The sequence below is a fragment of the Grus americana genome, chromosome 2 (genome assembly GCF_028858705.1).
Source record: "Grus americana isolate bGruAme1 chromosome 2, bGruAme1.mat, whole genome shotgun sequence".
NCBI classification, from domain to species: domain Eukaryota; kingdom Metazoa; phylum Chordata; class Aves; order Gruiformes; family Gruidae; genus Grus; species Grus americana.
The window spans coordinates 53,832,154-53,855,870 of NC_072853.1; the positions used below are offsets into that span (position 1 = coordinate 53,832,154).

Below are 23,717 nucleotides of genomic sequence, written 5' to 3' on the forward strand. Positions count from 1 at the left end.
AGCAGGGACGTTTTGTTGTCAGTGTAATATCTTTTATAATCATTTTTTGCCAACTGCAAAACAGGACCAGACCCTAGAGACAGTCTCTAGAAAAGGATTGTTTTGTTTCCACCCCTGGATGTGTGTCCAACCTATGTTGCAATGTTTGGCTGTGGACTTTTGTCTTTTTTTTCCTTTTTTTTTTTTTGGGGGGGGGTGTGTGTTCACTGCCTAAAAAGAAAAGAGTATATACATACAAAGGATCTAGGCTTGAATTTTAAGCTGAGCTCCTCACACTTAGAATCATTAAAGCCTGGAACCAATTATGAAGACTGAACACTTACTCGTCTCAGAAGAGTTTTGCAAGTTACCAAAACTGAGTCAGGCATGAAGTCCTGTCTGTAGATTTAGGGGGCAGCTGAAATTAAATACCCAGTTACCACAGACTGAATTGAGGGAAAAGAAGAGAAAGTGTCTTTTACTCTAAGTGACAGTAAGTACCTGTTCTATAAGTTTCACATCAATAACTCAACCCAGATCAATGAGAAGAGAAAGCTTACATGCAAGGAAATTGGAATAAAGTAATTGTAAAGGAAGGCTGAACCATAAGAAGAGTGAAGAACTCTGATTCCATAATAGAGATGTAAATTAAAGTCTTCGTTGCCTTTTAATATGCCACATAGTAAATAGTTAAGATAATCTGCATTGCCAACTCCAGACAGCAACTCCACAGAACTGCTGAAAGTCAGAAACAGTTGGATAAAGACAGTAAGTTACTGAAGAGCTCTAGCAATAAAAAAAAATCAGGAGACTGGCTTACGAGTCATGAGATTTAAAAAGTATACAATTCTTTGTACTTGCCTTTTTGTTTCGGAGTCTGTAGGATAGTTTTGAGTCAGGTTTTCAAATTACTCGCTGCAAAGGAATGCCAGAACTAACTTTTTCTTGCAATACAATCTGAAGTGCTCAAATCACACTGGAATTCCAGGAACTGAAGCTTGAAAGAAAAAGCAAAATGTATGAGATGCTGCAATGCTAAAAAAAAAACCAATGTAAAGACAAAGCACAGTAGTTGCAGAGATGATTTTTTTCTGCCTCATTTTTTTAAAGAGAAGACTGATGTAACAAAATACATCCCACAATCTAACAATGGTAAGACGTTCCTCCTCCATCAGGGTTTCACTGTTGTAACTTGTAAAGTCCGTTGAACTGACCAGACCTCACTAGGAATAAAGGTCTTGGGAGCATTCCCACTTTTTCTGGGCAAAAAGGACAACTCATGCATGAGGCAGTGAAGTTTTGGCTGTCTCAGGATACAGTCAGTGAAGTGGCTCTTGTGAGTTATCTAAAACTAATCTAAACCTCTTGAGTTATACATGGTTAACGTTTCTAGACATTTGGCTTACTTTATACGCTCTGGATACAGATGTCATCTTCTGTGAAAGAGAACCGTTCCCATAATTCGTGCTAATCTGCAACGTACTATCTGCAGTGAAATTATAGTGTAATAATTTGCAGTGACTTCCCTGACCTCCAATTAGGAAACATCCTAATGCGCTTCAGATAGTTTATTTTCCCCTAGTGCAGTTTTAAAATGTCTACAGCTACAGCCTCTCTGATGTGATTTCTTTATTAATGACAAACTTCAGGGAAACAGTGGGAACAAGCTGGTGTGACATTAATTGAATGTTTGCCTTCAAGTCGCCTATTGTTGGTAACTGTTGGAAAACCATTGAAACTCAATGCGTAGACTGACACGAAGTAAGGCAGCATCTCACAGCAGAGATTGTCCTGTTTCTCCACAATTAAATTTGAAAGGAGAGAAACAACAGCCAGTATTTGTCTAAACAGCAATGACAAATGTAAGCTTTTCACTTCTTTTTCTGAAAGAGCTACACAACGTGAAAGAAAGGACCAGAACTCCCTACCCCTTCTCCTCTGCTCGCTTCTCACTGTCTCCCCCTCCATCCCAACCTCAGCTGGACTACAACACTTAGCGTGGGTGCCGTTATTATTGGAATATAGGGAATTTCATCTGGCACAGAGTTTAACCACTTCCCAAACTGAAATAGGCTGTACCGGTTTATGCACAATAACCACATCTGTATCTACAGATCTTTCTCTGGCTTTAAGACTGTTAGTATAACTGAGGTGGCAAAACTCTCTGTAGAGACCAGGCCTTGGCACAAAGCTTGTAAGTGTGTAACACTGAAGACAAGAGAGCTCTGCTTTTGTTCAGATCCTCTAGCATCACTGACAGGTAGCTATAAAACAACAGGATTCCTTCCTTAATCGTTTCTCATCCTAGAGCAGTGATGACCCCACCATGGTGTTCTGTAAATGGCTAAAGGGAATAAAACGAAAAGCCCAACACCAACACGCACAAAGAGTATTAACGATCCCTGACAGAGTTCATCCTAAAGTTTGGGTTCGATTTTAACTGTCATTAAACAAGTATTTTAAATAGCACTCTACAAGCCTGAAATTCTGTGCTCCTAAAAGTAAAAGCGAATGCTGTAAATAATGCCAGATGCCCTGAATTGAGTCCATGACTGAGTTCATTCTTGAACACATGCTGCTATACATAAATTCTTTGTATCTTATGTTCTCTTAAGTAAATTCTGAAACCATGAGTTCATTTTACCACTACTGCATACAGTCTTGTTGTTCAGTGAAAGTATTACAGTCATTTGATCCACCGGTTTTCAGTCCACCACACAGGAAACACATCAGCAACATTCATCATTTTTAACTTCTTCTCCATCAACCATCATTCCTGTAGACACTGCTCTTCCAAAACAATATAAAAGAGACACCCTCCTTTGGCAATGGATGTTTCCTTTTAACAATAAAAGACAAATTAAAGAGGATACAAGTCCATGGCTGATCAAGAACACTCGTCTGTACAGCCTGCAGCAGGGTGGGTGCTGAAGTGTAGGACACGTCTGAAAGAGGAAATGGTGTCACCAGGAGGTTTTGATCTCAGGTGGGAAGAAGGAGATTCAAGGCTGACCTGGTCTCAGAAATAGCTTACAGATCCTACTGAAATCTCTGAGATCTTCTAAAATACTTAGCTAAAGGATGTTACGACGCAGTGGTTAGATAATGCGACAGGTTAAATATTTAGATATTCCTCACTCTCTACTAATTGTAATTAACTACAAGGCCTAGTACTTGTTAGGAGGCATGTATTCAAACCAATCTACCCACCTCTCCCAGTACCAGGAAGAAACAATCAACAAAGCCATTGTCTGTGGAAAACACTTCTGTACTTCCCTGTTCTCCGTGGACTTTGCTAACCAAGTCATGCCATTGCTTTAACCCAGCATGTCTGAACAAAAGAATATTTGGTTTCATTTCATTAAACTGTTGATTCTTGCCTGAGATTTTCAAGAGAAGGTGCAGCGTGAGGTGCACAATGCATGCAGATGGTATCCAGTGATGTTAGCCAGCAGAGGTTTGACTGAAACAAATCTTGGGTGCTTAACCTCTAGTCTTCACAGAGATGCAGGCTTTTAACTGCCATCAAAATCAGTGGGAGTGAAGTACTTACTTACCTACTTCAAGGGTGTTGCCCTTGGGTCATTTAGATTGCTTAACTGATCAAAGGAGAACACTGCTATCACCAGTTTATTTAATTGCAGCCCTGGGAAATTCAGTACAAATGGTTTGCGCAGTCTGGTTATCCCACAATTAGACACACAAGGCGAAACATTTCTTGAGAATAATTTCTAGAACAATGTCTAGAATAAACAGGTATTTTTTTGTAGACTCTGTGAACAAAATAAGATATAAACTTTCCTTTTTCTCCCAGTTGCATATGCTTCTTGGTATATTTGTCTTTGCAACCACAAATCCCTGCAGAAGGTATTTAGGGTTCAAGAGTGGAACATTTACAGCCAGCCTCTCCGCAACATACAGGTGGCCTGAGGAGGAACAAACACTTTCCCCTCAGCCCCAACTAATAGAAATTTATGTTCGAATACATGAAGCACAAGAAAGTACAACACGGTAAGGCCATTGTTTTAATAACAATATTTCACAGGATGTGAGCATACGATCAGAGCAAGATGCTGCCCATCCTTACACCACGGAGATCACCACCTCCTCTTTCTGCACCTTCTTACCTCCAATGCTTTTTGTGTCTTATCCCCAGTTACACTCTTGTGCAGCCTCTTACATTTTACTTCATCTTCTTCCTTCTTTTGTTTAACTTCTCATTTTTTAAAATTATCACCTCCTTTGAAACTCTCGATTGATAAACAGAGAATCAAAAGCAACTACAAAAAAAATCATCAGATATTTTTCTTTGCATTTCACACTACTATAAAACAAGATATGATTTCTCACCATATAATACTGGAGCTTACAGGCATGCTGAGAAACAGGCAACATGATGTCATGTGCTGCCTGAGTCTAATTTGACTGTAAACTCCTTTGGGTAGAAGCAATGAGTCCATTTTGATGAATTGGATTACGATAGTCTTGCTATTGTATAGGAAGTCCCTGCCCATAGCAGGGGGTTGGAACTAGATGATCTTTAAGGTCCCATCCAACCCAAATCGTTCTATGATTCTATGATTCTATGATTCTAAGTCCTGCTCCTTTGGTAGATCTGTGCACATAAAAGTATTACAGCCTCATCTTGTATTTGTAGGACATTGCCAATGTCCTTCCACATGGAAGCACCTTCAGAGACCGAGCAAGGGGACAAAAGTGCCTTGGGGAAGTGTGAAGCTAGAAGGGACTCTCCTCCCCCTTCTACCTCATAGTGTTGCATTTCTGATGAGCAGTCTCGCTGGGGCCTGGAGCTGTCATTTTGCTTTGTTCACCAGAAGCTGCAGTCATACATTTTGGGTTGTAGTTTTTGAGATTAAGGACAGCCACAGAACATCAATGTGCTGTGAAAATATAAGTTTGGAGAAGGCAGATTAAGAAAGAGATTTGGGGTTTGTTCTTCTGTTTGGGTCTTTGCACCTTTGAACTGCTGTAACCTTAATGAGAATTTACAGGACAAAAAATGAGCGGCACCAGGGAGAAACTAGAGAAGCTGAAGAAATTTGCTCAGTGTCCAAATGGCTGAATCAGAAAAATGAACTATCCTATATAAATCCTCTTCTAAAAACACGGTGTGACAGCAGAGAGGCATGAAATCTTTGTGGTCACAGTCTTTAGCTAATGAGGTCTTATTTAAAATATTCCTGGCATTTTTGTGTTTGGTTAGGTCACTTTTTGAAACACAAAATTTCTTTAAGAACCCTAAATCTTCTTTACAGGGTGCAAGTTGAGCAGAAGTTAAGTTTAACCTTGCTTTTGAATGCAAAATAGATAGGAACCAGAAGAAATGTACAGAAGGCTGCCCTAAAACTAGCAATCGGGGGGGGAGGGGTTTGACTGAGAAATTAGGCCAGGAGTTCCTTTTTCCGAGGAAGCAAGAACAATGCTGTCAATTACAGTATTAGGTCTTAGCTACATCAAGAATTTCCACCTCTTGTTTTCAGGAAGATCTTCTTATTTTAATATTAAGTGGACTTACTGCATTTTTAATCAATTCATTGAAATAAACCAACACCTATTATGCCTAAACTGAGATTATAATGCCTGCGTAGAAACTTGCACCTGTTGTTAAACCCACGTAACTTTCTTGCTTAGTTAAAACACCAGGAACTTCAGCAAGAGACTGGATAAACTGATGAACAAGGAATTAAAGCTTCAGAATCATGTAATTTTCTATCAGGAACAATGTAATTGTTTAAAAATCTGTTGACAAGTTTGTCCCAAACACTATAAAGTCATGTGCCACTCCCCTTCTCTGCTTTCCAGCTCATCTCTAAAAAATCGTGAAAGCTGCAATCATCTGACACATTCAATCAGAGAGACGCAGATTAAGAAGTGCAGTGCATGCCATGACACTCTGGAAGCTGCCCTGTATTGGTGGTAAGGACTGCACAACAATTAACGTCCTCAGTTTTATTCTTTATTCTGAAATACTGCACTACCATCAGAGGTGAGATATCAAAACCAGAGTAACCAGTATGTCTGTAAGCAAATATGACAATACTTGATTTCATAACAAGCAAGATTGGAAGAAACTCTTTACGGCAAGGGTTAACAATGCACACAGTTGCAGACTCAGTCTTTAAGTACATTTCAGCAATTCGCCTGCAGATTTTTGGACGGGTCTGCACACAGGCAGCAGATGGAGCTTTGTATGAACCAACTTTGTCCTACTGTATGTGCAGGTTAGAGCAGTAGTAGCTGTGGAAAGAACAAAAGAGCATTATGCATCTTCTCCATTGGGTAATTCCACTAAATCCAAGATAAGCAGACACAAAAGAAACCTCTTCCCCGTACCTCCTCTACCCCCAACCCACCTGCCAAGAAATACTGATCTCCTCTGATCTTCTTTCCAGCGCTCTTTAACTTCTTCCACCTTTGCACATGTGTCAGCCAGCCTCGGGCTCTTCACTGAAAGATCTCGCAGAGCATCGTAATGTTTTCTTCTGATTGTCATCCTATACTCTGATGTCCTCTCTCTGCACAGGCTTGCTGTGCTAGGAAATCCAGGGTAACAGTGGATGATACGTCATTCAGTCCTCCCTCATTCTATAGTAAGTAATACGGGAGAGTGCTTATCTTTCCTCTATGTAGACCTTAATCACTATTTCTTTAGTAGTTACGACTATTCAGTACAAAGTAGATACTACGTTCTATGAGCGTGGCATACTTGTGTTTTACAACTCTCCAACGCTCAAACAAATCATTCTGGATAATAATGGTGGATAATAATGGATATTGATCTCTGCTGTCCTGCCTTGCAGCCTTGCAATAGTGTACTCAGCTGTTCCCAGGGACTAGCATTTGTTTATTTTGTTCTCTAGCCAAAACCGTAACTATGACAATAAAGAGCATCAGTTTTAATACAAACACTTAATGCATGCCACAACTGGGCAATGTTTGGGCTGTTTGCAAAACATTGATTTTTTTTTCTCTTTAAATAAGTAAACTTAGCACAAATGTTTTCCTTCAAAAAGGAAGTAACGCAAAGGAAGAAATGCTGGAGTTGCCAGGTTGCCCACCCATGTGCTGAAACATCCCCGAAGCATGTTCCATGAAGCCTGTACGACACCACACCGTCGGCGCCTAGATAGGCAAATATGGCACTTCAGCTAGGTGAAGGTGTGGCCTGAGCACTGGGCAGGACCACATGGGCTATTTCTCTGCATACTGCACAGCTACTAGAGTCAATCTCCGCTACAGACTTTTTTTGTGGAATTAACAAAATCTTCATAGTTGTGTAACTGCTATGGCCCACCAAGGTGGCTCTCCAGTGAAAAGAAAACAAAAATCTTCTGTTCTCTTTCCTCTCCTTTGTTTATTTATTCACTCCTGACCAGGGCTTGGATTTTTTTCTTTAAGTTAACATGTTTATAAATAGTCATTTTATTAACATCTGTTACTTACTTTTCATTTGGTCATTAATTTTCATTAAACACAGCTAAATATGTGTCTGGCTGACTTTAGGGAGGTGATTACACATAAAAAATTCAAAATTGAAGCCTGACTCTTGCAGTGGGGAATAATTTTTTAAAAGATATTGCAGAAAAAGCTCATGATCTTATCTGAGAGGGGATAACTTGGAGGACACCAATCCTAGACTTAAATTAGAAATATTAATGTTCGGATTACTATGCAGCAACATATATACTAGGCCAGTCCCTGAATGGGACAGGTCTGTATCATGTCTCTGCAAAACAGTATCAAACTCCTGTTTCCCCACGGAGTGCTTTTCCTGGTATATCCAAACCAGCATGCGTCATACACCTCAATCCAAGCCTTCCTCTGTTAGCTTGGAGTTTCCTACAGCTTCCTTTCAAACTGTTTTTTGTTCCCTAATCCCAGTTTCATCTTTCCAGAGGGACACTGTGACCTGCTTTGACTCATGGACAGAGTTAATACAGCGCCAAATGTAAAGCCATACTATGCACAGCTGTAGACTGGCTTTTGGCATCTGATGGCCAGGTAAGAAGTACCTGAAAGACCTTCTGTGCCACAGACAACAGTTGTCGATGACAGAGCTTTTTTTATTAAAGAGAAGATACAAGGGAGTACAGACACCTCTCTAAAAAACACTCACCTCAGGTTATTATGGCAATTTTTTGAGGCGGTGAACCTGAAGAAAAGGAACCAAGAATTCAAAAAGTAATTTATTGCTGAAATCTACAGAAAGAGCTGATACGTAAGAGTAAACTGCGGAGAGAACAGGCAGTCTGTCCATGCACCGCACCATTAAAGACACATTTCTCTTTTGGAGTTCTGCGGTAAATACTCTGATAAAGTTTTTGCTATTTATTCTGCCTGCTCTGTGCACCTTCCTCTCTCTGGCAGGCCCTTGCATGTGGCCCTGGTTGTTTCCCCATCATTATCCTGTTACGAAGTATGAAAGTGCTGAAAACACAGCCAGACTGCTTAGTAAAGAAACAGGAACTTTAAAACTATTTAAAAGGATTTATGGACTCATGTCTGTGATCTCCGTCTCCCAAGAACGCATGTACTGACCTCGCCAGTCATCGAAGCCCTCCTCAGTGCACTTGCAGACTACACACTTCATTTGGAGGGAGGGGTGGAGGGATGCTTTCCATGTACTTAAGAATCATCTATCTTGGGATTTCTGTGAATTTTAGCGATGAGAAGATATAGCACAGAAAAATAAAGTGTGAGCATTGCTGTCTCCTTGAGAGCACGATTAACCTTCATATTTACACTCTGAAATAAAACTAGTTACACCCATAGAAAAAATGCAGCCATGAGCAGAGCCTGGAGCACATGTTCAGTGTGCACCTGAGCTGAAGATTCTCCTGGCAGAGTCCAGTTTCTCTCCCGGTTGTTGTTGAATCAGCTGATATCATAGGCCCAGTGTGAATATCAGAGAAGTTGAGGTCAACACTATGCATCTGCCCAAATTAATCCATTTTTATTCAGCTCAATACTTCTCAGCACAAGTCATCCTCTGCTGTTACTCCTTACTGAGCCATCATGCAGCCATGCATAAAACTTCACTCCATCCAACAGCGCTTGCATTTAAGTTCCCACAGAGCTCTGGTTTCAGTGAGGAGAAGCGAATGGTCCTGCGGGATTTTGTTTTTCATTGTTATGGTTTATTTTAAATGAAACAAACTCAAAAATACACTGTGCTTTGCAGTGGAAGAAGTCTCACATATCCTTTTGAAGTAATGGCAGCAAATACTATCAAAGTTCTGTTTCATAATATTTACATAGTTGATCCAGACAGTAAGAGCACAACTCCTCTATATCAGAAAGCAGGAGAGAGACTTTCCTGCACTGTTCTTGAGTGAACAAACATTTTTCCAAGGATGGAGTCCTGAAGTTACAGGCAACTCCTGACTCATTGTCTGCAGTTTCCATGGGGTAAGTGAAAAGCTGTAATATAATGGTGCCCCAAGTTGTGTTTGATCATGAAATCAAGTCTGCAGTTTGCAGGTTAGAAAGGTGCCCTCATGGCAAATCAGGTAACATCTGCTTTACCTCCCTTCTCCAAGATACAAGCTCAGTGCTTTGTGTAGGGAAATGTCCTGTTGCTTCATGCTCCTTTTGTTTAAATCAGCCTATTAATTTTTGTAGTATGCAGTCATTCTCAAGATGGCCATGACCTCAGTCTTTCATTAATGACTTTCCCTTCGTGGGACAATGTACAGCTAGCTCTTCCACGTTGCTCATCACTTTTGGAAAAAGACCAACTTCAAAAGTTCCTTGACTGGATGAGGAGGGGAAAAAGGAAGAAAGAGCCTTCTTCATTGCTTTTTAGGGACTGAACTGTAGCCTTGCTTCCTTCAGGCTGGAGAAACTCCAAATAATTTCTGCCGGCACAAGTAATGATGCCTGAATGGCATGCTCCTGCAAATGTAAACAGTGGCACAGCAAATTGTTTAACCTTTGCCTGAAGCATAATTTCTTAGACAGTGAGGTGCTACCCTCTCCAAAGCAGCTGTGGAGCCTTAGGAGGATGCCATTTTTTCAAGTGAAGTGGAACGGATTAAAGTGACAGAAATAATCTCTTATTTTCCTATTGCTACTTATCACCAGCAAAGCGCTGGGGGCAGGAAGCTATAGCGTACGTCTCTGGAGAAACAATTACCAAAAAAGCAGTCTGAAAGCCTAATTTTGACCTCAGCATTTAAAACATATTTCCTTGTCAGACTCAGAGGCTGAGTAAAGTCGTCAGGTGAGACCAACCGTAACATTAGCAGATGAAACCTGCCGGTTTCAGCAGGTTGGGGCAGACGATGAGGTCTGGGTTCAGCTCAGGCAGGCTGCTGCCTACAGCAGAAGAAAGGTCCCGGCCCTGCTGCCGGCTTTGCCTGCACGTGAGACCTAGAAAGCCAGAGTGGCTGCTGTGGCCAAGCGAGGCCCTGGAGCACATGGACAGGGTTGGGACTGGTCAGGCTCAACAGCAGGCACTGCTCCCAAATCTTCCACCTGACCTCTTCTCCACACAAACACGGCTCTCTCTTTTCTCTTCCTTCCCTCTGGCAGGAGCAGCCTGCCCTGGCCCAGCCTCGATGCTTTGTTCAGTTTTGCCTGAATCCAAAGCAATCACTTAAAAGGAGCTGAGGAGGACAGAGGGGACTCCCTGTTGTCTGCACCATGGTGGGACCCATCACAGATAGCCTTGCATGGGCAGGTCACCCTTACATACACAGGTCACCCACTCAAGGTGCCCGAGTTAGATTTTAACGCCTGAGTGAATTTGAATACCCACTGCTCGCTCTGCCCAGAGAATGGTTCTCCTTATGAATAATGGCCTACTATGCACGGCTTGCAGAGGTAGCTGCAAGCAGCCCTCCCCGGCCCAGGGTCGGGATGAACCATTGGGCCACGCATGGGAACGGTGACCATGTCAAGGCAGTGGTGTCAAGCAGGACCACAGGGCTGCTGCACAGCAGCGAGCCCGCCAAGACCTCCCTCACTGACACTGCGAGTCCACAGGGCCTGCGCCAGCCCCACTTGAAGGTGAACCCAGGACCCCCAGACCCCTGCCTGCCTCGCTCTTCCCCAGAGGCTCGACCCTCTCCCCGCATCAGCTTTCCAGTGGGAAAAACAAGCTCGGGCGCGGCCGCCGGCCAACTCGGGCAGAGGGACGGGGAGCGGGGGCTGCCCCCGGGGAGCCCCGCTCATGGCGTCCGGGCGCCATGTGGGGCCGGCGGCCGCCCCTCCATCTGCGCGCAGCGCCGCTTCTCCTCGGCCGGGGGGCGAGAGCGGGGCGGGGGGCAGGGAGCGAGCGGGGCCGCGGCAGGGGCCGGGGCCGGCCGGGCGGGGGTGGAGGGGAGCGGCGCCTCGGCCGGAGGGGGGTGCGGAGCCGCCGTGGAGGGCGGAAACGGGGTGGGGGGGGATTTGCGTCAGTGAGGGAACTGGGAGCGGGTGAGGGCGGGCGGGACGGACGAAGGGACAGAGGGACGGAGAGAGCCCGCGAAGAGGCACCGGCCCTCTGCAGTTGCCCGCTGCCGCCCGCCCGTTCCCCCCCCCATGGAGCTGTGCCCGGGGTCCGCAGCGCCCTCGGGCTGGGCGCTGCCTCTGCTCCTCGCCCTGGGCGCTGGGCTCAGCCACGCCACCCCGCACCTGCGGTACACCCGACCGGGCTCCCGCAGCAAGTGAGTACCGCCCGCCCCGGAGGGGGCTGCGGAGCCGCTGCCGGCGGCTGGGCGAGCTGGGCCGGGCTGGGGCAGACAGGGGTGCCGGGGCGGGCGGGCTGGGACGGTGTGCGGGCTCCTTCATCCCGCTGCCCGTCCCTAACGGCCGTTGTCTTCCCCCCTCAGGAACTGGTGCGCCTACATAGTGAACAGGAACGTGAGCTGCTCAGTGCTGGACGGGACGGAGAGCTACGTCCAGGCCCAGTACAAGTGCGCCTGGAACCAGTTCCCCTGCCAGCCCACCCCGGTGTAAGTAGCCGAGGCGACGACCTCGGGAGGAGAAGCGCTTGGCCGCCCCTTGCCAAACCCCGGCGGAGAAGCGGTCGCTGCCGCTATGCTCGGACCGTCCGCGGCACCCCAAAAAGCCTACGGCTAGGGCGGGAGGGCGCGTACCGCCTTCTGGTCCCCAGCACGCCCCGAACAAAGCGCTCGCTCTTATTGCAAACATAAGGCTGCCGAAGTTAATTAGAGCCAGATTGAGCGCGTTGTTGGTCCGTACAGCCAGTCCGTTGCACACAGCCGAAAGGGAGCTGCGCTGGCACAGCTCGTCGTGCCGCGCTGCGTGGCGTGGTTGGGGCTTGCAGGGAGGCGGTAAGCGCCCAGGCTGCTTTCCGTGGGCGGCGGGAATGCCAGCACCTGCTGGGAGCACACCTACGCACCCTGGTCCAGATTCACCAGGGTACAGCAGCGCTCAAAACCGGTTTTATGGTTGCTCCGTGTTACTGGATCGGTGCTTAACAGCGAGGGAGAGCCAGGAACGTGAGCCAGCACATTTACAATCTGTCTATCCCTGTCAGTTATCCAGCAAGGAGAGCAGCCAGTGCAGAGATTTTTAAAGGGGGTAATACAAAGTTACTTGTTTGATTTTAAGCTTCGTGCTATTGAGTGTGACCACATGGTAGTCTGTAATCTGACCACCTACAGCACAGTGTGCTGTAGCAGGGCTGTGTCAGCCTGTGGGTATCGCAGGAGTCGGGGAACAGCTGTATCTCACTTACCTTGTGGCTAATCTCAGGCAAATCCCCTTTCCTCAGTTTCCCACTTGAAAAGCAGTAATAGTTGCACACTTCTATTTGAAAGCTGTAGGTGATAAGGAGTCTGTGAAACTGTTTCATCTCCCCCAGAGGTCAGTGGAAGGACACCCATAGATTTTTGTGGGCTTAGTCTCAGATTTGGACTGAGGTGATGGTGAGGATTCTTTTACAAGAATAACTAGTTTTTATTTTGATATGAAACAATGAGGATGAGACTGATATTCTAAGTCCTATGTGCTGCTGAAATAAGACTGCGGACATTGACGATGCAGCTGCCCTGGGGCCTGTGACAATAGGTGTTGGGCATTTGACATAGAAATGCAGTTTTCTGTTTGTTTGGATTGTTATTTTTGTTAAAAAGACAGCTTTTCTCTATTGGAGTATATAAACACTGGAATTGGAGGGAAATAACAAAGGCAGCAGACAGCTGAGTAACACCATCCTGTGTAATTTCCCTTGTTTCTCTTTGGAGCATCAAACTGGCCATTTTGGACTTCTGACTGAGCTTATGTGCTGTGTAATGGGGTGTGCCCTCTGTCGTGCGGAGTCTCAGTAGTGGAACCACAGAGGAGTGAGGAAGGGTTGAAACTGGGCTCTTTGAACACATAAATCACCAGGAATTAAGATAAAGAATTTCAGAGGTGGTAAATTAGGATTTTCTTGGACTATCTGCCAGTAGATAATAAAGAAAGTGCAAAGGCATTGCTTCTAGCTCAGGAAATTCCTGAACCGAGAACCACTTCAAGCGGGTGAGATCTTTGGCATGAGTCAGAAGGGGAAGCCCAGCTTGAGCAGGGGGCTGGACTGGATGGCCTCCAGAAGTCCCATCCCTTCCAGATTACTCTGTGGTTCTGTGAAATGGCATTGTCTGTCCTGGTGCTTCTCCTAAACGTCTGGAGTTGACTGCTGTCAGAGAGAGAATATGGGGCTAAACAGACATTTGGTCTCGCCTGCTGTGGCCAATCTCATGGGGTTTTTTTGTTCTTTTGAGCATGGAATTAGATACTTATCATAAGCCTTTGTTTCCTCAGTTTGAGTTTCTTTGGTGAACATAACTGTTATTTTCTTCATAACCTTAATGGCAACTGCAAAATAATTCCTTAGTATTAACATAAAATATTTTAAGTACCTATTACAGCACCAGCTGATTAACACTGAAAGCAGCTGGAGTATCAAAATCTTGAAATTTTTGTATGTTCAAAACTCTCTGTTTATGGGCTATGACTTTTATTTTTCTGTCTGTTGCTGATGTACACATTCTTTTAGTGGCATAATAATAAAGGAACTAATCCAAAGCATTTGAAATACACAGTTCAAACCTTGCAAACCCCTACGAACAGGAGTGACTTCATTCCTGTGAAAAGTATTGTTTAATTCAGTAGGAGTAGTGGTCTGAATAACAAAATGTGTTTATATATGTTTGTTAGCTAATGTTGACAAAAATAGGACAGGAAAGAACTATAAAAGCAACAAAGAAATGACTGTGAGGACCTTTCTGAAATTGTTCTCTTTTTTCCTTTATACCCTTATATAGAGAAGTTAAAAATTAACTAAATAGCAGATATTCATTGGAATAAACTACAGTCCCTGTGTAGTCTCCTTCTGATACCCGTGGCTCATCTAAGAGCTCATTCTGCTGCAGACAGTGGGGACAGTGAGATCCAAATCAAACAAAGAGTTTGTTAACTGTATCGTAGTTGCATGGGTTTTATTAGTACTTATGTACTATTAGGGCTCTCTTTATCAGTCAGTGGATTTACTATTGATTTAAATTAGTTTAAGACTAGGTTTAAAGAGCCCTTGTAGTGTTTAGGTACAGTCTAGGTTATGCATAACAATTACTTAAATAACTCACTGCAATTTATATGGGCGTGTTTCACTCCCTTAAACACACAGTGTACTTCTGAATTCCACATGTTCTTCACATACAAGAGAGTAAGTATTGCAGATAGGGATTATAGTCAGTACTGATTTTTTTTTTTGTGTGTGTATGTGAAATAGAAAGCTCTGGTGATTAAGCCTAAAAATCGTATGCATACATGAACCTTTTTTATCTACTCTTCAGGCCCATTAAAATATCATTTTTAAAAAAAAAAAACCAACCAACCCACTGTTGGAATAACTGTACTTCTAGGACTGTTCACTGTAATTTCAGTTTGGCTACAGGTTTTTATTTCCTGAAATGTTAAGTTGAAATTCAGGAATTTATTACACTTTGTTGTTTCAGTGTTTTGTAGGTATTTGGGCTCAATAATGCATTTCCTCACTGAAAAGAATGAATGATTTCACTGATTAAGGTGTCAAGGATAAATGTGAGTTGAAGTATGGCTGCTTGAGAGATAGGAAGAGAGGGACTGGAAAGAAAAAGCAGAAGGGCCCTTTGAAGTGTGTTCCCTTTGAAGTATGGGGGAATCCTGATTTATTTTTCTTAAAACTGTGACTAGCAAAGGAGGGAGGGACTTTGTTGTTAGAGGGTTATTGGACTGAAGGACACTTACACAAAAATATTAGTAATTTTTTACCCACTAAAAAAAAAATTGTATGTTTTGAAATTTAATTTTGTGTCATAAATAACTGACCCCTCCCCACTTCTTTTGTTGTGAATTTCCTTTCCTAGCTTTCTTATGAATGGTTTAGTAACTTAGCTAGAATTATTAGCAATTTGTAACTAATACCGTTGTCTGATTCTAACAGCAAAATGTCTTCCCCTTCTGGCTAGATCCTACACACTCTTTAGGGTCGTGGCTTCTCTTGGGCATCCTCTGGTCAATGTAGCCACTTCAGGGTAGGATGTTGGTCTACCAGTTGTTTGTTTTGCCTCTTGTGTCATAGAGTATGTTGGGACACCTGGCTATACCATAGGTGCTCCAGTTTCTGGCCCAGCATTTTTGGGCAAACCCGCTTTTTGCTGGTAAGGTTTTAATTTTAAAGTTTGAAGTGAACTGAAGCAGCTGAAGGAGAGAGATGTTTTCTGGCTTTCCGTTTTTGCTATAGACCTGGCAAAGGGGACTTGCCTGTATGAGGTAGTAAATCAAATAGAAGAAAATATTAGATTGGGAGAAACCTCTGGAGGTCATGTAATGCTGTAGCTAACAGCAGAGCTAGCTTCAAGGTTGAAAAAGGATGTTTTATCAGATCCCCTAATTCAAGTACCAGTCCCCATTAATTCTGTTCATGTGAGTTAAGGTATTTGTGTGCTCAAGTGTGTAATGAGTCAGATCACCTGTCCTTAGCTTGTGGGGAGTGGATTTCATGATTTAGTATGAGCTTCTCATCTTAAGACTAATGATAAATGTATAATAAGCAAACCCATTATTTCACTAGGTTGCACATACTTAGAAAATGGTCAAGAAAATGATGAATGAATCAATAGCTAAATTAGCAAGCCTCTCCAGATCTCTCATTGAGCAGTATTTTCCAACTTCTTGTCATTTAATACTTTCAAATGACTGTAAGTAAACCCATTGCCAAACTACTCACGGTTCTAATCGTTGCCAAGAGGAAGATTTAAGGCAAAAGATTGAAATAACTTTAGAGACTGTTACTGCTAGTTTTCTGCAATTGTAAATATCAGGATAGATGACTATACTTAGAAGTAATACACAGCTTTTAATAAACAGTATTCAATGTTTATTAATATAATAATACTGAGTAAAAGTAGAAATTTTATTACTGAAAACCAGCGTATCAGACTTCCAGTCCAAGTTAAATGGGTTCATTGATTTCTATTTTCTGGCAATCCCAGAACAACCTGGGTGGAGCACGTCAGCCCCAGTCTAGGAACATGTGGGAAATCCACATGTAGTTTTCAACCCTTTAACAGTCCCAACGTAGTTTTCTCTGAGACTGTTCAGTTGCTAGAAATTAAGCATACAGACCAGTGTCAGAGTGCACAGCACCAGGCAGGATCAAACCTAAGATACACGAGTCAGTACAGATTAGAGCCTATGTTTGTCACTGGCTTCTAGCAATGCATATCTCATAAGAAAAACTTTCAGGTTGCACAAAAACTTGAAGGGAAAGTGAGAGCCGTTTAATGATTCCCTTCCAAATATATAAAAAGGTCTTTAGGATTTTTTTTTCCTACTTAGTGTATTTTGTATGAAGCAGAATTTATTTGTACAGGCTCCAGCTAGCTGACTACATAGGGAGGTTAGCCTAAGGGGTTGTGCATTGAAAACAGTAAGGAAACTTAAAAAACTTCAGAACGTACTTCAGTTTCCTGGAGTGCTTGTTTGAAAATCTTTGAGCGCCTGCTGGGTGTGGTAAACTTTCCTGGCTGTCTCCTTGAGCTTGAAATTGTGCATCTCTGCCTCCACACACTGAATGCAACAGCATCTTTCTTCTCTGTGAACTGGACAGGGAATTTTCATTTCACACATCATTCAAGTTTGTTGCAATAATTAAAAAAAAAAATCACAAACTATTCCTTGGTTCATGTTAATGTAAATAATCAGAGTTTTTATGCTTTTCTGTGTTGAGAAATGTGTGACCTGGAGGTTTTGGGGCCTCTTCTGTTAATCACCAAACTCTTGCCAAAACAACAAATTGTTAATTTTAGGCAGTTGCTGACCTGTTTAAGGCCTATTTTGTCATAAATCACCTGAATAACCAAGGAACATTCTGCACCGTTAGAAAGTAGGCAGCGCCAGTTTTACACATTGCAGATTATGACTCCATCTGACTTCTTTTTTGCATTCACATCTCACCTTTCCTCTCCCCTTTGGTTCATTTTTGACCCGATGTCTTGAAAAGTCTCAGGTCTCAAAACAGTGCTGCATTTTATTCTGAAAGTTGGGGTCTCAGCTAATCCCACAAGTTAGCACTTGCATTCGTGAAAGTATTGGTTATCTATTCTATCTCTGCATGTTTTCAAATATTCTGTCAGCAGTAGCTCTTTCTTGGAGTGATCCTAGAAATAAGCTTATTTCATGGGAAGAGAAACAGAAGACATACTACTGGAGCTTAATTTCTCAGGCAGCTTTATCAGGAGCAGTGCTCTGCATCCTCACTCGACCTTTCCACTGCTGTGAGGTGAGAAACTTGGTCCCTGCTACTGGAAGTGGCAGGTGAGGATGTCGTTAACACAGAAACTGTTGCAAAGTCACTCCTGTTCCATCACTGTTAGACTACATTACAGTGCTGCTCTACAAATTTTTCAGTATTTCTTTTGAAAGGACTGTATTTCAAAGATTCTCCTATCCCATTTTATTTAGTGGGGGTTTAATAGCTTACTGTTGGTCTGTCAGCATGTGGTTGACTGGCATAGGTTTATCTTGTGACGAAATGGAAGGAAGCAACCACGTATGATAATTGAAGATTGTAAATCCCAGGAATGAAGCTCTGGTTTGAGCCTTGCCACAAACTGTCTGTCACTTAAATCCATCCTATGTCTTGGTTTCTCTGCTCATAAGAAGAGGATGCCTACCTAGCCTTCAGGAGTGGTAATTCATGAACGTTAAGAGTATTAAAATTATAAACTTGAAACTTACTTTTTGGGCATTTTGTAGTGGACTTCATTGATCAGCTTTTTAAAAACAAAATCTTTGGCAGCTGAGACAGATAGATGTGCGTGTGTGTGGAGATATATATATATATATACACACACACATACACCAACTAGAAATAACTAGTATGAGGCATGAGGGCATGTTTCAGAGAGTGCAGTCCCTTGGTTGTTTCTTCCCAAGAAGAAACATTTTTCTCCCAAGAGAGAAAATTGTATTTTGAATCTCATTTTTGTTTTGGATAGAAGAATTCTGAGATGAGTGGCATCAAAATTCACTGTATAAGCAATGAACAATGGCACTTCTGGAGATTTTGAATGGAGATACAAATGAAACCCTGTGGTGCTGTTTGAGAAGAGCATTTTTGTCTTCTATCAGTTCCTGTAATCTTCTGCCCCTCTTACTGAAAAAAAACAAACAAACTCTGCACTAGAATTCAGCCAGATTCTCTTGGATGTATTGAACTAATGTTCAGCATTAAAGAGAACCATGTGCAAGAAACCAGGCTGTAGAGAGCTGATTTGGGCACCATAATTCTCTGCTCCTTCCCTGGCACCAGTAGATGAGGGGACAGCGTTCTTTAGGGGTAGAGGAAAGCAACTTTTCTCCCTCTGTCCTGAGAGCTGATATGCTGGGGATGTAGTAAGAGGGAGGAATACAAGTCACCTGTGCCAGGTCTCTGCCCCCTAGCAATTTCTGTCAGACAGCAATGTCTGCTCCCATCATGCTTCCCAGGTGGTGTGAAGGTACAGAATAAACAATAAACACTGGAAAAAATACTTAGTCTCTAACGCTCATTCCTATTTTATGACTCATTTAGGAAAATTACAGTGCTTTCATAGTCTGATACTAAAGCACTCTTTTCAGTGACCTGGATGAGTGATTTCTTGGTTGTGTACACAACAGGCAGTTGCGTTCCTGCAGATGCGTAGTGCTTGGACTTGTTCTCTTCAGTTTCAATCCCTGCTAATGTTCTCAGCCAGTAGCAGGTTTTTATTCAGGATTTAGCTCAAAATAGATCTGGTGCAAATGTTGGCCATGCTATACATTAGTGCAAACTTTAAATAAAGACCTCTTATGTGTCTGTGTGAGCCCAGAGAAGCTGAGCCTCCTTGGTAATATGCACTAGTGGAGGTCGTCAAAATTTTATGTATTCCACAGGGGTGCCTCAAAATTGTGTTTTTCCCCAGCACCAACAATTTTGAAACAATATTAGGGCTTGATTATTATGTTATATAAAGACCTGACCATGGACTTTTGGGAACTTCAGCTGAGATGGCTGTGACTAGGCCAGGCAATTGGGCTAGTGGGTAAAGTCAGTGATGTTTTTTGAAGAAAAAGTAATTCCCCAGACCCCAACGCCTGCAGACACATGTACTGACCTTCTTTATATAAATTTTGGAAAGCAAAAATACCAAGAAGAGTAGCAGTGGAAAGATGAGACTTAAGTCCATCCATAAGAAGCAGCTTAGTGTCTCTAATGCCAGATCAAAATCAAAAGCTGTTTTGGGATTCACTAGGATCCTTTTAAAATGGATTTTTGCTGGAACATATAATTGGGATTTATTACCAACTCCATGGCTCGCTCTCAGTGAACACCTAGACTTCTGTAGGCTGATCTATTCCTGTCAAAACATCTTTTTATCACTTGCAATAAATGCCTTAGGATAAACTCTTAGTAGAGACATACTTTTCTCAAATTAAGCTCATCTATGGGCTGAAACACAAGCTAGCTGCCGATGCTGCTGTGTCATAGCAGGGTTATAAAAGAACAAAATCCAGAGGTGAGATTTGACTCATGATAACTTCAGTTGTCTACCATCCAGAGGGATGGATGTGTGGGGGGGAACTTAGACATCTGCAGTAGCATTGACTCAAATGCAAGTCAGTGGTGTCCAGCAATGGTAATCGGATGTAAATAATGTAAATAATGACTGCAGGATGATGCAGCCCTGTTTCGACTCTACTGGCTGTATCAACTATATTTCTGTTGGCCATAATGGAAATACAGACAACTAGCACTTGTCCATATCTACACAGTAGGCACCTGAAATTCAGGTGTGCTGAAACTCACCATTACAGACAAGCACTAAAAGTCTTCATGATTTCAGTGGAACTAGGATTTCTGCCACCATTTGTAGGGCTTGCAATTAGGCCTGCACTTTTGGGAAACAGAAAACTTGGGATCCACTGGTTCTAGTTTAGTAACTGTCTAGTATAAATGGCCAACTTAGGTATATTTTCAGCGGAAGCCCTTGCAGCCTACAAAATAAAAAATGCTTGGTCAAAATGTTATTCCATTTAATTATATCTTCTAGGTAGTATTTTTTGGGTGTCTTTGTGCTACTTGAGCACTCCCGTTGCAATATATTGGAGATTTGGATGACTGGGACGTGCAAAAGCAGGCTATATAATTTACAAAGAATGGATCTACGTTCAATAAAAGCGTTAAATAGTGAAGATGCATTATCTTCTATTCAATAAGACTGTGATTTGCAGGCTGCTGAAGTTATGGGACCTGTTCCAATGTCTACAGAATTTTGGACCAACCTTGAGGTGTTGTGCTCAGAATAAACATTTTATATGCTGCTTATGTAGAAACATATGCTGATTCTGCAGTCCCTTCCTCACATTGAGGATGTGGTGGCACTTATCTCCTTGCATTTCCCAAAAGGTTGAATGTTAATATCTAGTTACAGAACTGAGCCATATGTTTTCCCACCAATTTCGTCCAAATGTTTCTGATTTGTTTTATCGCTATTAGGTGACATTCCAAATATCAGTGCTAACTGCTTCCTTCTGTGGTTTAGCACCATGAGAAAATTATAGCTCGTTCCCTAGTCAAAATGTCTAGTATTTGCAGCAAACATATTTTTAATTAAGTTTTTTCCTAGAAAAATACTTTTCTCTCAAAGAGGAGAAATATTTGAATGCTATTGCCACACTGCCTGACTTTATTTCAGCTGCAAAATACTTTAATATTAACAGTGGAGATTTGCATTAGCATTCTGAATGTGTTTTTTCTCTTGATCAGCATGTTGAATTCATGGTGAAGGTAGGAGGCATTGGTAGTTATAAACTGTTGTGGAAAGACTCCTAAAAACCAGCTGTTCTTATTTTCTCTGTTGTGAGAAAAGATTAGAGACTCTTGAAATCACCCTTTATTCATACTTTCTAAAAGAAGGATTTAATTTGTAGTATTTAGCTCAATTCACCAAAAGGATAAGACCATCATCTTGAACTGGAAGTCCACAAGAGGATGGGGTGACAAGGCACAATAGATGTTGGTGTATTGTAGGTAACTTTTAACCACATAAAACTTTTTTTTTTAATAAATATTTTTGAGACGCTTGTAAAAATAATTGTTTTTATTAACACTTACTTAAATAGCAAGAAATCCAAGTCAACTGGAGGAAGATTTAATGTTTTACTATTTTTAAATTCCAGCGTATACAGGCATTAAAGTAGAGCCTCAATTCTTTAAGAGAGTTATGAAGCTTTTGTGAACCCTTTTGACCAAATTTCCTCACTAGGTAACTGTGTAAAGATTCACACCTACAACATAAAAGATGTGAAACTTGGGCATGTCATGGTCTAACCGTGTAACTCTACCCAGCTGCATAGAGAAGCAACATTTTGTTTCTCCGGTTACACTGAGTGCATTTTGTGTTTTATATGTGTGTGTTTGTATGTTATATGTTTGCTATGACTACGAGCGAGCAATTAGATTCAGAATACTGCACATGTAAATAAAGACATGTCTGATTTGTATATTCTAGTAGCTCCCAGTCCTCTGTCATTAATATGTAGAATCACAAATTATTCTCAGGATGTGGTCCCTAGTAGAAAGTTAAGGTTTGTTTTGTTAGAACTGTAACCAAGAATATAATTGTGTTCAGTGCTGTTAAACTGTTATATCCTGGCAAAATGGAGGAAGTCTCCAGCTCCTCCACTGAAGTCCACTGAGCGAGCAAAGTTCTGTCTTTAAAAAACTTGTTGTATGATTGAGAACCTCCCTTGGGTTGGGTGCATGCTGATGACTGTCATTCATCAGCACTCCTGGGCAGTGCTGGCACAGTGACATTATTACTTGCATGGGCAACTTCCACAACTGTGTATGAAGCATATCGTTGACAGAGAAGCTATAGCAATGAAGCTGTGATTTTTAAGAAACTTTGATGTGACTGGATTCAAATTAGAGAAGTGTTAGGATAAGTTCCTGTTTCCCAGCCTTACGTGACTAGCTTTGCTGAAGTAAATGGCACTAGCTGTGCGATTCATTCAGCTGGACTGGCAGTACAGAGGAGCAGTAGTTCTTGCTAAGTAAATCCCAGTTTAATTCCGGAGCCATCCATGAGTATAGCTGCCTTGTTACGTAGTTCAAGATGTAAAATATGAAAGCTGCTCTACATCCAGATTTTGAAGCATTTTCATTCTAGCTTATTTTTGCTCTAGGAAAATTGTGGTTTAGGATTCAGGTTAGTCAGTATTTGATGTGTCATAGCTGAAATCAAAACAGATCTGATTCGGTATTTACTTGAGCTCTCAGACTTGCAAGAATTTGTGAGGAATAGACTGCTACAACATTTTTAAAAGTTGTAGATACACAGTGTTTATATTTTATAATTTAGAATGAGAGGATTCTTCGGCATTTCAAATAATTCTTGTATTAAATCTTATAACATTTTATGTCTATTAGGATCATGAAACTATGCAATAAAAAAGAACAAGAATATTGAACTTGCTTATTTTTTATTTTTAAGATGAAAAGTTTTATAGTTTGGCCATATGAAAAATTCTAAGCTTGATTTCTTTTAATTTGTATTCTTCTTTTGTATTTGGTTTTGTCTTGTGATTTACTTTTGTCTGAATGTTGAAGTCATCTGAAGGTGTCTATATTGATGAACATGACTACAGAGAAAGTATGCAAAGAGAAACTTGTCAAAGTATGATAGGAATGACAGAAATGGTACGAGAAAAATCCTTGTTCTGTAATTTGAACAAAGAAGTGCAGGATTTACATAAAAGTTGTTCTTATCCTTTTATAAAATTTGTTTCAGCTGTATTCTTAAAACTTTATTAGGAAAAAATAGATAAATGTATCTTAATGGTGTTTGAAGATAGTAAAAATACTGCCAATTTCAGGAAGGAGTTTGGCCCTGAAAGCATAAAGAGGAACACACACAAAGTTTGGAGCAGTTAAGTCTTTTATGGAAATCAGAGAAAAGTATGTAGAACCATTTCCGGCATGTGAAAATTGATCTGGAAGTTCAAAGTTTGCATTTCAGTAATGTGGTCGTTGTGAGAGAGATTGTAATGACTCTCAAACCACTTCAAAACACTAAAGCATCTAGCTAATCCTGTTGTTCCTCTGACTCTGGCAGCTAGTTGGAAGGAAAGGAGTCAAACCCAAATTACCTACATGAGATGTAGTTTAATACTTTAGATAAGGGAGAAGGAAAAGGAAGTTCCTGGGTGGCCAGCATGGT

At 41.8% G+C, this 23,717-nt stretch overlaps 1 protein-coding gene across 2 annotated transcripts in view; it reads left to right on the plus strand.

The window, feature by feature from the left end:
* Window positions 1-11,416: 11,416 nt before the first annotated feature.
* The window catches only part of EMILIN2 (elastin microfibril interfacer 2), a 38,711-nt gene continuing 26,410 nt past the window's right edge, over window positions 11,417-23,717 (plus strand). For both annotated transcript variants that reach the window (XM_054815624.1, XM_054815625.1), the window contains exons 1-2: window positions 11,417-11,648; window positions 11,814-11,936. In XM_054815624.1, the coding sequence (XP_054671599.1) occupies window positions 11,524-11,648; window positions 11,814-11,936 (248 nt within the window). In that variant the 5' untranslated portion in view covers window positions 11,417-11,523. The remainder of the gene's footprint in view (window positions 11,649-11,813; window positions 11,937-23,717) is intronic.